The sequence below is a fragment of the Paroedura picta genome, chromosome 16 (genome assembly GCF_049243985.1).
Source record: "Paroedura picta isolate Pp20150507F chromosome 16, Ppicta_v3.0, whole genome shotgun sequence".
In the NCBI taxonomy this organism is placed as follows: Eukaryota; Metazoa; Chordata; class Lepidosauria; order Squamata; family Gekkonidae; genus Paroedura; species Paroedura picta.
Genome location: NC_135384.1, coordinates 24,943,355 through 24,957,777, shown reverse-complemented (window position 1 = coordinate 24,957,777; position 14,423 = coordinate 24,943,355). Strand labels below are relative to the sequence as shown.

The window sequence follows — 14,423 nt, the reverse complement described above, 5'->3', positions numbered from 1 at the left end:
AGAAGAAGAGCTCGCCACCTCCCTGAGAAGGCCACTGAAGAACTGCCCCGTTCCCATGCAGAACCACTCTAACCATCAAGAAGTCCCTCAGACTTCCTCACAGAAGCTTCCAGAACTCTGGTCAAGGAGCTCCCACTTTTCGTGAGGCGGGTGGGGCAAATTGTGAGCACGCCAAAGAGGGGTGAGCAGAATAAGAACAGTTATTTTTAAGCTCAGAAGCTTTTATCCACTGTGAACGAACACCTTCCTCAAAGCAACAGGAATTTCCTTAAGTTATTCCTTACTCATTGTCACATTCACAATCCAGGAGCTAAAGGAAGAGGGTTTTTTCAGTATCTAAGTATGATGAGAGGGGTAATTATCTTCAAAACCCACCCAGTCCTGAGTGGGCCGTGCCGGATGGATCATATGGGTGGCTCTATCACTTGAGAGTTTTTCTGTAGGGATGTCAACCTCCAGGCAGCGGCTGGAGGTCCGGTATTACAAATGAAGTGCAGACGACAGAGCTCACCTGGAGAAAATGTTTGCTCTGGGAGATGGACTCCTTGCAGTGGGCCCTGCTGGGGCCGAGGTGGTTTATTCTAGCAGCGTGTGTAGCACATGCTACGGACCCCACGGGCCCTTGGGCCCTGCAGTGCTGTACAGTTGGAGGCCTTTGCGCTCTGATTGTTTAAGGGGTGGGGGGAGGTCTTCATCCCCAAGTGGCTTGTGGACCACAAGAACTAAAAGAAGAAGCTGTGAGTTGCTTCCAAAGTTCCAACTACCCTGGCAAGGGTAGGTTCAATCCTGAGTGTGCATTCCTCATGTATAATTCTTTGGCTCCCCTGTTGACTGAGGGGAACCTCCACATTCAGATCCTCTGAATCTCAGAGTCAGGAGGCAACATCAGGGGAAGGCCTCAGAGCTACGTGCCCTGCTGTTGCCCCTCCAGAGGAAATGGCTGACCACAGCGTGAGACGGGATGCTGGACTAGATGGACTCTTAGATGGACTATTTTAGTCTGGCCAGATCCATCCCATAAATTCAAGGAACACCAGCTGTACATCTAAGATCCCATCCATGATTAAATGGCACATGGTCAATGAGAGAGAAAGTCTTCATAATATTTTTCCATTGTGTTTTTATTTTACTGTTTTATTTATATTATTACATTTTAAAATTTTTTTTATTGATTTAGATTTATATGCCGCCTTCCCTCGTGGCTCAGGGCGGTTTACAAAGAACATAAATTGTGTGATGCAATGCAACCTAGTACGCTAACAGTGCTATTAATTACCATCAACATAGTCCTAACATAACATAGGTAACCTTAATTTCATAGGATGTTTAATCACAGTAACGTTACAGTTGCACCCCCGTGCACACAGCTCAGGGCAGTTTCAAAATACAACATTAAATGTACAGGAAATGAAACATTTACAGCCCAACAGGCAAAGGCCAGGGTTCCAGAGGAAGCCAAATGACCTCACTGCACCCATGCTGACCACTTCTATAGGGCTTGGCAGTCCCCAAGTCCTGATCCTGAAATGGCTTCCCGCAACTGGTCTTTGCCTTCAGCCCTCATCCTGCAAAGATCTCCCTTCTTCTTCCCCTGTAAATGAGTACTACATCTTCTCCCTTTAAATTCTCATCTTTACTTCTGCCTCCTCTGGTGCCTGCTTCAGCTGAGCTGGGCACTTGCTTTTCTGGTAGTGCTGACGGCTCAGGTGTGAGAAGTTCACTAGGAGGAGACGAATCTTCTGTAGAACCTCTCCAGAGTCTGTGCTTCAGGCTGTTGGTTATGTTTGGATCCAGACCCATGGAACCAGATTCCTCAGCTCCCAAGGAGTTCCTTCCTGTTCTGGCTGACTCATGACACCTTTCCTTTGCTCTTAGTTTAGGACAGAGGCCCCCAACATGGTGCCCACAGGAACCATGGTAGCCACCAAGGTCTTTCCTGACACCTGTTTTTTGGAAAGTGGGAAGGGCCAGATGGAACTCTTGCCCTCCTAGATTTCTGAGTGGCCATTGGAAATTTGACCTTTTGACCCTGGAGGGACTCTTGAAATATTTTTCAGACTTCAGGGACCCCAGAATTGGGTGTGGAAGTAAGATGTGGGAACCAGCCAACCAATCGTGGAAATAAGGAGTGGGAGCCAATGAATCAATTGATTATTGCCACGGCCATTGTGGAGAAAGAGATTAGGTCTGGGGTGCAACAGGGAAAGGGGGCTGCAGGGACGACTTGTGATGTCGGTGGTCACTGGAACTTCTGGAGAAGGCTTCACAAACTCTTCTGTAACCCCAGGTTTCCCTGGGGGACCCTGCTTGGGAATCCCTGGACTATATCATGGCAGAAGCTTCCACCCCGGCTCAAGGCTCTTCAACTTGCGTCTCAAGGTCAGCTGTAGCAGCCGTTTTGTGACTGTTTTTGCCCCCTGCAGTAAGCATTTCATGGTAAAGCAAGCCAGATAGCTGTGTTAGTCTGTGTGTAGCCGTAGAAAAGAGCAAGAGTCCAGGATCACACCATTTGTGGCCCGGGAGGAGCTTTCGTGAGATGCTGCTAACTTCTCGTAGGTACTTAGAATCATAGAGTTGGAAGGGACCTCCTGGGTCATCTAGTCCAACCCCCTGCACTATGCAGGACACTCACAACCCTCTCGCTCATCCACTGTCACCTGCCACCCCCTTGAACCTTCACAGAATCAGCCTCTCCGTCAGATGGCTCTCCAGCCTCTGTTTATACATTTCCAAAGATGGAGAACCCACCATCTCCCAAGGGAGGACCCAAAATGCAGATGGAGATGGGAAGATGTTTGGGGCTAGATCTGGCCTAAAGTCCCTGCATTTAAGGGGGTGGGGGCGGTCTGCCTGCATGTTTTATGAACAGGCTCCATTCTCAAGACCTCGTCTGCACCCTATCCAGCCTCTGGGCTCAGATGTGCCCGGAAAGCTTGCTCCACTAAGGTTTCTTTTCACTTCTTGTTCCTCTCCATCCACCAACCTCTTAGATGGCTGGTCTGTGCTATCAAGCCCCCACCCCACCCCCCGAAATGATATTCTGGGACCATTCCCTGGTCAGCTGCCAGGGGGCAGTGTTGGCACAGAAAGCTGGAAGCCGGGCTGGCTCTTTGTTCCAGAAAAGGATTTTTTAGATCTTTCCGGGATTTGATCGCCTAAAGGGAGGTGTTGGGTCTGTTTGTTTATTTATTTTTATCTCTATTTATCCCATTTACAGGGTGCCCTCCCCTGGGGTCTCAGGGTGGCTTAAAACATTTTCGCATGGAAGTCAAAATCTAACTGTTAAAAAAAATAACCTTAAAATCTTAGGTGCTTTTCAAATTTATTTCTTATATCAGCAGGGTAAGGGCTAGGACATCACACGCCAGGCCTGGAATTCATGTCCTCAAACATTTGTTATTAGTAACTCGGGGAGGGGGAGAATTTTACATCTTCAGAAGTTCTTTTTTGGCTACTTTAAACTCTCTCTCTCTCACTCACTCACACACACCACACACACAAAAGAAGAGTTGTTTTTATACCCTGCTTTTAGTGGCTTGTAATCTCCTTCCCTTCCTCTCCCCACAACAGACCCCCTGTGAGGGAGGTGGGGCTGAGAGAGCTCTGACACCATTGCTCTGGGAGAACAGCTCTAACAGGACTGTGACTGGCCCAAAGTCTCCCAGCTGGCTGCATGTGGAGGAGGAGTGAGGAATCAAACCCAGCTCTCCAGAGTAGAGGCTGTGCTCTTAGCCACTACCCCCCCAAACTAAAGGGATGAGCAGTGACTCCCCTGCCACAAATTTTGCTGGTCTTGAAGGTTCTCCCGGACCCCTGCTCTCTTTTGCTGCTACAGACAGATGAACACAGCTCTCCACATAAGTTCAGAATCCTGCCAAACAGAAAAGGGTGCGTGTGATTTAGAGGCAAGAAGGGGCTGGGTTTTGCTCATTCATATTCTCCGTTTCAGACGACTTCGCTCTGTCCAAAGGGGGAAGCACTGATTCATGATGGTGGATGGAGAAGGGGAGATATTTCTTTGGGAGGGGGAATGCAATTGCTGGTGAGAGTGTCAGACCAGGATCCGGGAGACCCTGGTTCGAATCCTGGCTCTTACCATGGAAGATTGCTGGGTAACCTCGGGACAGTCAGTCTTGGCCTGACTTGTTCCGCATGGCTGTTACTGACAGGAAAAAAGGGAAGGGAGTGGAGAAATCTAAACTGCTCTGGGACGCATCCCAGGTGGAGGTTAAATGAAGTAATTTTTTTAAAGGTCAAGAAGGGCAGCTACCTAGTGTTAGTCTATCTGGAGCAGCAGAAGACAGCAAGAGTCCTGGAGCATCTCAAAGACTAACCAAAATGTGGGGCAGGGGAGGAGCTGGGTGTGAATCTGAAGAAGTAGCCATGACTCACAGGGACCGGCTATGGAATCCATGAAAAAGGCAAAAACAAAGAGCCATGGACTTTGGAGGGGGGGGATCCTGGCTAATTTAATAGTAGCTGGAGAGGCAGGCCCAACCGTTGACCCAAATCTTTGGGCTGGTGCTGGCTGCCCCTCCGCCCCTTTTCCCAAATGACAACCTCCTCCCAGGTGGGAGCACCCTTCTGGCCACTCCCCACCATGGGCAGAACTAGTCTGGTGGCTCCCTAAATAATTCTTTGGGGTTTCAGCTGGAGCAGAAGCTGGCAGGGGGCTTGCGAGGAGTTACAGAGCAGAATGGCCCCTGCTCAGAGGGAAGGGAAGAATGACATAAAAATGACAGGTTTAAAGAAAGGGGAAATGTAACATTACAGAAAAGGGAAGGAAGGAAGGAAGGAGGTGAAAGGAAAAGATGAAAAGAAACAGAGAAAAGGAGGAGAGAGAGAGAGAGGTTAAGAGTAAAGAAGAATAAAGAGACGAAAAGAAACAGAAAAGAAGAACACGGTAAAAGTAAAGAATAAGATTTTTAAAATTAAGAAGCAAAGAAGAAGAAAACGACAACATTAAAGACTGAGGAGTGAAAGGAAGCAAGCGAGGGGTCCTGGGGGGCTGCGCCCGAGCGCTCCTGGCGCCCCTCCGCTCACCCCCCCCCCGCCCTCCCCCTTGCCGGGTGTCCCCCCCGCCAGTGGGCGGGGCCTGTGGGCGGGGCCTGGGCGGGTGGGGCGGCCGGGCGGACCGGGCCGGGCTGAGCGATGCCAGGGGCGGCCGGGCAGGCAGGCGGGCAGGGGGGCTTTGGGGTCTGCCTCGCCTGGCGCCCGCCCCGCCCGCCCGCCTAGAACCGCCTAGAGCCGCCCGGAGCCCCTGCCTGCGGGGGAGGGGGGGCGCCCATGGTGGTGCCGCCGCCATGCCGGTGATGAAGGGCTTGCTGGCGCCGCAGAACACCTTCCTGGACAACATCGCCAACAGGTTCGACGGGACACGTAAGTCGGGCCAGGGGGGGGCTTCGCTGTGGGGCTGATCGCGCCCCCCACCCAGCAACGCGCCCCTCCCGGGTCCGTCCAAAAGTTCGACTCCCCCTTAGGATCGCGCGCCCGGCTCGCTTTGGGGGGCTGCAGGGCACCCTCCGTCTTCCCGATGCTCCGGGGGGGAGTGGCGCAGTCGGGGCTTTTGGATGGGGGAGACCCGCGCGCAGTTGGAGAGCTGCGTCCCGGCAGAAGCCTCGCACGGGCGCAGAGCGGCAAGGGGTCAGCTGCCCCCGATCCTAAACTACCCAGCTCCCTCCCCGCCCCATCGCTGCTTCCCCCTTGGGCCCTGCCCTCCTCCCCTCGCGTCTCCCCCACCCCTTCCTGGCCCTCGACGGAACAAAGAGGTCCGTTCTTTGTCTTTCCGAGGGGGCTGAGAAGGCGCCGCTGGGCGCCCGATCCTTCCCCGGTTCCTTCTCTGCCACCGCCCGGAGACGGAGGGGCGCAAAGGCAGTTCTGTTGCGGGAATCCTGCCCTCCCCCAGCCCCGTCCTGTCCAGATGCGCCTCCCGGGCGGGATTTCCCAGCCCTTCTCTCTTGGGGCCCGGGCGGGATTTCTTCTTTCCCTGCCCTGCTGCCCTGGGGGGCTCGACCCCCTTCTTGGTTGACCCGCAGTGCAGAGTTGGACTCCCCGGTGCTTGGCCTTCGCCTTGAGATTGTCGAAGGCGGAAGAAGGAGGACATTGTCTCTGACCATGTGCAGAGCAGCAGACCCCCTCCCCATCCCATGTGTCTGCCCCTGGTCTTTGCTTCCGAGGAGACCGAAAAGCAGGGAGAACCTGCCGTCTCCCTGGACCCCCGCTCTGCTCCGGACGAACTTCCCAGGGAGTTTCTGGCGCATGGCTGTGTGCCAGAGGGAGCCCCACACTACTCCGTGCGTGCACCGCAGGCATGACAACCTCCTCTTTCGGCACTAGCTTTGCTTAGCCAACCCTGCAGGTGCGCAGGTGTACCTGTGAGCCCTGTTCTCCATGCCTACATCCTTTGCGCTTGGAGTGCCTTTTCCCTTTATGGCTTCCCTGCATACTCAAGTGTGGCTCGAGGACACATTTTGCGCATCTCCCAAAGCAGATAGCGGTTCAGACTCGCTTAAGTCACCCCTGGTCCTCTTCTGACATGACAAGAGGCCTTTGTGCCTTTGACAGCTGGATCGCTTCCCTTCCTCCCCCTTCTCTTTCCTCCCCTGCTGTCTGAGTTGTAAGAGCCTTGGAGGCAGGGACTTGTCTCTTGACTTTGGGGAAGGACTGGGACACCGATGGAGCTGGATCAAGGAGGGGGACGGTGCCAACAGACTGGTTGTTTGCTTAAAACGAGAGGAGACTTTTGGGACTGATCAACCTTCTGTGGCTTCCTCCGGTCCCAACTTACCTTCCAGGGGTCAGTTAGTCAGCTGCCAGAGGTTGTGGAGCATCAGTGGTCGTTCTGGGCACAGGCGGATTTTGGAGCCAGCATGGTGTATGTGCTCGAGTGCCGGACTGCTGGAATCTGGGAGCACCAGATTTCGTGGGAACTTGCTGGGTGACGCCGGGTCAGTCACCACTCTCAGCATGGCCTACCTCACAGGGTTGTTGTCAGGATGAAACGGAAGAAAGGAGAGTGATGTTTTGGTCCCCGCGAGGGAGGAAAAGCAGCGTAGGGGTATCTAAGTAAGGAAACAGGGCCAGCCCAGTCCGCTGGGAGTTCTGATCAAGCCCCATTGAAACGAACCAGCATAATTGCCTTTCTTTTGGAGAAAACTCTTCTGTGTTGTGGAGTTTTTGTGAATGTTCCTTAGGTTTATGGAGGAGGACGTCCCAGAATGCTAGCATAGGGCCAATGCGGGTTTAAAATGCTAGCCTACCTTATAAGACTGTTGTAAAGGTTACGCCAATTAAAATGTCCATGGCCCCAGCATTTCTGTTGTTTCAGAAACTTGTTAGAGAGGACTTTGCCTTAAAAAAAAACTATACTCCAAAGTGGCCAACTTGTCACCTGAACTCAGTGCGTTTTGTCCCAGCCAAGGATTTGGGTGTATCACGACGACTCCCCTGCCCCCTCCAATAGAAGCTTTTTGGAATTCCAAGGCACAATCTGAAATTATAAGGAGCTGCAAGAAGAAATGCGCCTAAGAATGCACACATAACCCCAGCGCAAGCCCACTTCATGTCTGATCTAATGGGCAGAGCTCTCAGTCCATCTGAAACCATAATCATTTCAGAAACGAAAGCGCTAGGGCTCAGCCCTAGACGGTGGGACTCAGCAAGAATTTGCTCACAAGTATTGCTCTTTCACACCAATAAGAAAACCCAAGTCTCTCGTCCAAAATAGATCTCTGTGAGAGCTCCAGAGGAATTTCAAGGCCTTTCCTAGAAGTTTGGATCACTACGTCCTCTGTTGCTCTACAGCAGGGGTAGTCAACCTGTGGTCCTCCAGATATTCATGGACTACAATTCCCATGAGCCCCTGCCAGCAAACGCTGGCAGGGGCTCATGTGAATTGTAGTCCATGGACATCTGGAGGACCACAGGTTGACTACCCCTGCTCTACAGATCTAGTCTCTTTCTCCCCAATGGAAAAATGGTAATGGATCGAACAATCAGTCAATCGATCGATTGATTGGCTGGCTCCCACATCTTACTTCTGTAGTTGATTAAGGACGTCAGCCTCTAACCTGGTGAACCAAGTTTGATTCCCCACTTCTCGTCCACGTGCAGGGTGGGGAAGAAAGGTGTAGTGATCATATGTTTTAAAACCAAATGAAATGGCAGAGGCCGGGCATGATATCCCTGCGTACTGTTCCAGTGCTAATGAGTAACCAGCGTGGTGTAGGGGTTAAGAGCGGCAGCCTGTAATCTGTAGAGGTGTATTTGATTTCCCACTCCCCCACATGCAGCCAGCTGGATGATCTCAGTTTAGTCACAGTCCTGTTAGAGCTGGGCTCACAGAGTAGTTCTTCCAGAGCTCTCTTTCAGCCCTTCCTACTTCACAGCGTGTTGGTTGTGGGGAGAGGAAGGGAAGGCAATTGTTGGCCACTTTGGAACTTCTTCGGGCAGTGAAAAGTGGGATATAAAACCCGAATCTTCTTCTTCTTCTTCATCTTCATATGTATGTGAGTGTCCAGCCTCCCCCCCGCCTGTCAGGGAAAGGATAAATGGGTGGGGAAGAAAGGTGTAGTAATCATATGTTTTTTTCAAAAGAAAAATTTGAAATGCCATATTGTAGCCGGAGGATTTTCCCTTAAGAGGATTCCAGGATGGGAGGAGGATTTAAATGCTTCCAGAAAGATCAATGAAAACTAATTTAGCATTTTCCTTCGAAGCTGTCAAGCTTGCATAATAAAACTTAGCCCCTCCCCCCCTTGTCCTCTATCCCCCCCCCACCCTTTCTTTCTTCCTCCCAGGACCCAGAGCAATCAGTATAAACACCTGGAGAAATAAGTTTAGGGGGCTCATTGCCCATCCGATTCACCCCCACCATGGTCCAGGCTGATATGAATCAGGATTAAACCCGTTTCATTTTCCCAAGGCCAGGAACGGGTGCCGGGTCCATATTTATGGGTGCCTGGAGTCCAAAAGAGGACCTCTATTTATCCTGTATTTTACACTCCCTCCGGTGACAGAAGGAATCAACCTGGCTCCAAGTTAAGGCAACAAGGGTGTGAGTTCAGAACCAGGGACAGCTCCCTTCCTCCATCTAAAGCAGGGGTAGTCAAACTGCGGCCCTCCAGATGTCCGTGGACTACAATTCTCATGAGCCCCTAATTCAGGGGTAGTCAAACTGTGGCCCTCCAGATGTCCGTGGACTACAATTCCCAGGAACCCCTGCCAGCAAATGCTGGCAGGGGCTCCTGGGAATTGTAGTCCACGGACATCTGGAGGGCCGCAGTTTGACTACCCCTGCCCTAATTATTATTAATAATAATAATATTTCAAAAAGGGCAGCAAAATACCAGTAATTTTAGCTCAGCAATGGAATGGGCTGCCTGGTGTGGGGGGGTTGAGCTCCCCCTTACTTGTGATCTTCAAGCAGCGGCTGGACAAGCACGACTCAGGAATGCTTTGGCTTGTTTCTGCGTTGAGCATGGGGTGGACTAGATGGCCTCTAGAGATACTTCCAGCTCTGTGCTTCGCTCACTCTACAGTCCCAACTTCAGTGCTAATTGGAGAAACCTCGGGTGGATCGTGGCTGGCCGCTGCCTCTCTTCAGGGGTTTTAACTGGGAGATTAACATCAGAGCTGCAGAGCTACAGTCTCCCATGACCTGCGAAGCTGATTCATCCCTCGGCTGGATTGCTTTGGATTTTCCATTCACATCCTTCCTTGCCTCCCGCATGAATGGCTGGTGCCAGATTATCTCCATAGCTGTCGCTTCATGTCTGGCATGATCCTGTATTGGGGGGCAGGGGGGGGGGCTGGCTGGCTGGCTGGCTGCTGAATCGCCATGTCCTTCTCCCAGGAAGCCATGTCTGTTCTAAGGGGGTTTGGTAGGCAGCAGCAACCATAGAAATCATAAGGAACCGAAGAGACAAAGGAGATAAGGTCACATGTTTTATTGGAGATGTCTGCCAGCATGGACCACCCTTCCAAGTCCACAGAACTCCACGTTTCCTCAGTAAGAGGGAAATGCTGTTCAAACAAATTGCAAAGGTGATCTGACTCTGATGGTGACAAGAGAGAGAAATTTTTTACTTATAAAAACAAAAGCACATAGACGTGACACGTTTGTGCAGGGATGCTTGTTGTGAACAGATCGACTTCAAAACTCGCTACAGCTTCAAGCCCACATAAGAAAGAGAAGAAGAGAGATCCTGTAGAAGATGAAAACAGAAGGCATGCAAGGGCCAAAGAGGCTCAGCATGTAACCAACAAGAAGGTGGGGCCAAGTGCACCCCAGTGAGAGAATTCACTTCAACCTTTCCCTCCCGGATCCTCTTGGGTGCAGAGTTACGATATCCTACATAGATGACTCTACCATATACCGAATCAAACTGTCAGGGCAGCAAGGCCAGAATTGTCTACTCAGGCTGGCAGCAGCTCTCCACAGTCTCAGGCAGAGGTCTTTTGGATCATCCACTACCTGGAGATGCCGGGGTTGATACCTTTTAACTGGAAATGCCTGGGGTTGAACCTTGGACCTTCTGCATGCCAAGCAGCTGCCCAGCCACTAAGCCATGTCCCCTCTGCAAACAGATCCTTCATCCATCAAGGATTCTCAGACTGGAAGCCGCTCTGCAAGGTCTCAGGCAGAGATCTTTCACATCCCCTATGGCCTGATTCTTTCATTGTAGATGCCGGGGATTGAACTTGGGTGCCTCTACGAGCCAAGCAGATGCTCTACTGATGAGTTACACATGGACCCTCTTATGAAGAGGACGTTATGCTGGACTGGCCCTCTAGAAGAACAGCCAAGTTCATATATACCACAACGAGCCCTGGAGGAACAAACTCATTTTCAATATATCCAACAGATATTGTTGGATATTAGGGATTCCTATATCTTGAAACAGAGTTGGGAATCCTGTGGAACAATCCTACAATGTGGTTTATTAGCCAGTACTGGTTTATTGGATATCTTGAGGCGATTTTGTTTCAAAATGTATCACATACAAGCCTTAGTTAGAATGGATATGAGCAATCAATGAGAGCCACTGATGAAGATTTGAGTCGAAAGCAAGTTTGTTCCTCTGGGACTCATTTTGGCACATATGAACTTGGCTGTTCAACAAAAAATAAGTGTTTATTCTCGTCCAACGTCAGCTTGATTTTCCTCTGGACTCCCTCGGTTGACTGGTCTTTTGTCTTCTGTCTTCCCGGCCCGGCCCTCTAAGCTGCTTCTTTGGAGGGAGAATGTCATGTTGGTCAAACAAATAAATGGAGAGAAAAACTCAGAAGGCAGCAGGAAGTCCTTGGGGCCTACCCCTACCCTTCCAACTCCCTCCCGTGTGTACCCATGAAGGTGTGCTAAAGGTAAAGGTATCCCCTGTGCAAGCACCAGGTCATGTCTGACCCTTGGGGTGAAGCCCTCCAGCGTTTTCATGGCAGACTCAATACGGGGTGGTTTGCCAGTGCCTTCTCCAGTCATTACCGTTTACCCCCCAGCAAGCTGGGTACTCATTTTACCGACCTCGGAAGGATGGAAGGCTGAGTCAACCTTGAGCTGGCTGCTGGGATCAAACTCCCAGCCTCATGGGCAGGGCTTTCAGACTGCATGTCTGCTGCCTTACCACTCTGCGCCACAAGAGGCTCTACCTTTGGTCTAAGAAAGTCAGTTTTCTCTGTTTTGATTGTCAGTGGCCTTCCAGGATCTCAGTCCGAGGTTTATTCCTATCACCCACCTGACTCTTTTGGCTGGAGGTGCTGAGGACTAAACTCGGAACCTTCCGCATGCCAAGCAGCTGCTCCAGGGCTGAGTTGCATCTCCAATTCAAATAAACGAAGGCACGAAATTACCTTTTACTGAGCCAGACTTCTGGTTTAGCAAGACTGGCATAATCTATTCTGACTGGCAGCAGCTCTGCAAAGACTCAGGGAGAGGGAAATCCCAGTATGCTCCTTACGGGATGCTCCGGATGTCACAGAGAACATGTGCAATTCGACAGCTGCAGTTCCTTGTGAATCCAACATTTGGTCTGTTTACCATGCACCTCAAGTGGCTGTTGAACCACTTTACCAGTGGGCAGCAGCTGCAGTGGTGGAGTTTCATTTCCTTGTGTTGGCTGTTTTGAGCATCCCTGCGTATTCTTTGATTGATTTCCTCCATTTATACCCTGCCTCTCTCCCCACTGGCGGCCCAAAGCAGCTTGTAGCATTCTGCTTTCCTCCATTTCCCCCCACACACACAGCAACCTTGTGAGGTAGGTTAAGATGAGAGTGTATGTGTGAGGTTCCAGTTGATATTCCCAATAAGCAGACTTTGTTGAGCAAAAAAATATCTTTATTGAGGAAAAGGCAAAACAAGCAATCTCTAATGCCTTGCTAAGACTAAAGCACCTGTCAACTGACTTGGTGTAGTGGTTAGGAGTGTGGACTTCTAATCTAAGCCTTCGGGGAGGGCGGTATATAAATACAAATAAATAAACAAATACATAAATAATTTGGTGAGCCAGGTTTGATTCTGTGCTCCCCCATATGCTACCAGCTGGGTGACCTTGGGCTTGTGTCCTTCACATTGCTATCTCTGTTACAGCTCTCGGGTAGTTCTGGCCACCTTCTGAGCGCTAGGTATAAAAATGTAGATTTTGCTGTGTTCTGACTGTCCTTTGAAGATAAAAGCCCTTCTGCCGTGGGAATAGCAAATGGTGGGACGGTGATAAATTGGCAGGGGCAGCGGGGGGGGGGGTGTCTGTATGTATCTGACCAAGACTGGTCAGACCAATCCTTCTTATTGCTAGACTTCCTGTCATGAAGTTCCCAGAGGTAACCCTCTTGGACACAATAAACAGCTTTGAAATCCTTTTTTTAATAAAAGGAATGTCTCAGTTGTCTTATCTCCTATGAGAGAATACCTTTGGCTCATGACAGGCCGCTCCAGATCATCCATGTAGGACACCGGGAGCTGTGTGTTGAGGCCTGCTTGAAAAACACATGTCTCCGGGTTGAGGGTTGGGGAGGGGGGGAGAGAGAGAGAGAGAGAGAGAGAGAAAACACACACACGCGCACACACGAGCTGTTCAGGACCACGGAGAGTGCATTTTTTAATGCTCTGCGGTCTAAGCAGTTCCCTAATCCCGCATCCTAGAAGCCAAAAACCGGACTTAGCCACAGATGCTAACTATTTTTCGACATCGGCACACACAACTCCTAAATTAATCCAAGCTGTGACCGGAGGTGACCTACAGTTGTATGCCGTTTGGGTGGAGACAGGTGATTAGAACGTGCCCCCTCCAGAAGACGAAGCCACCACTGAAACCCAGGTTTGTGGGCAAACAACGCCCTTCTCTTTCGATGCATGGCATCTCTAGAGGTCTGCTGTGATCTGAAGGCACACGGCAGCAGCAGTGATCCCCAGCCTGACACCCGCGGATGCATTTCTCGCTGCTCGCTTGCCTCTCGAGTCCTCGGGGAGAAGGTCCTCAGGGTCTTGGATGGAGCGGGAAGAAAACAAAAGACCCAGGGAGATCTGGTGGCTTCTGTGTCAAATGAAAGCCTCCTGAAGCATTGGTTTCATCCTGTACAGGCACGGCTGATGTCCCAGCTTGGCCTCAGCCTCCTCGTACGTTTTGGGGATGGGAAACTTTTCTTTGTGGCTCCTCTCTCTTAAGATACTGAAACGAAGCAACACCCCTTTCTCCGAAGCAGAAAGCCAACCTTGCTTTCTTCTGTCTCACAGTTGTGGGAGATGCATTGAACAGGGGGTTGGACTAGATGGCCTGGATGGCCCCTTCCAACTATCTGATTCTATGATTCTAAGCAGTGGTTAGACAGGTGCTTATCCTGGATGCTTGAGGGTTATCCAGCACTGAGCAGGGGGTTGGACTAGCTGGCCTGGATGGCTCCTTCCAACTCTGTGATTCTGTGATTCTAAACAGTGGCTGGAGAGACCCTTATCCTGGGTGCTTGAGGGTGATTCGGCATTGAGCAGGGGTTAGCCTGGATGGCTCCTATCAGCATTATGATCCTAAAGAGATTTGGCTGTTGTTGAGCAACAAGAAAAGTGGGCTCCATTGATGTCAAGGGATGTCAGTGGCCCACCGAACATCTGGGAAAGGACGTGTGACCCCAAGATTCCCCCAAACACTGGTTGGGAACCCCTGGGTTAGAGTGTGACACCAAGATCTGGGAGATCCAGGTTCAAATCCCCACTCTGTTGGGGAAGTGACTTTGGGCCAGTCCCTTGATCACGGCGTTGCTGTGGTGGAGAGAAAATGGAAGAAGCTAGAATAGTTGTCATAAGCCCTTCAAGCCGTTTTGGGTCCTCTTTTGGTTGGGGCCGAAGTTCACACCTATCTGCCTACCTCTTTATGGCTCCACCCACCCCTCTGTCCCTCTGATTATGTGTTGATTCCCTCCCAATTATAATAGACTCT

At 50.9% G+C, this 14,423-nt stretch overlaps 1 protein-coding gene across 3 annotated transcripts in view; it reads left to right on the top strand.

Moving 5' to 3' along the window:
• Window positions 1-5,140: 5,140 nt before the first annotated feature.
• Window positions 5,141-14,423, top strand: part of KCNH4 (potassium voltage-gated channel subfamily H member 4) — a 51,914-nt gene continuing 42,631 nt past the window's right edge. For all 3 annotated transcript variants that reach the window (XM_077314307.1, XM_077314306.1, XM_077314308.1), the window contains exon 1: window positions 5,141-5,379. In XM_077314307.1, coding sequence (XP_077170422.1) covers window positions 5,304-5,379 — 76 coding nt within the window. In that variant the 5' untranslated portion in view covers window positions 5,141-5,303. The remainder of the gene's footprint in view (window positions 5,380-14,423) is intronic.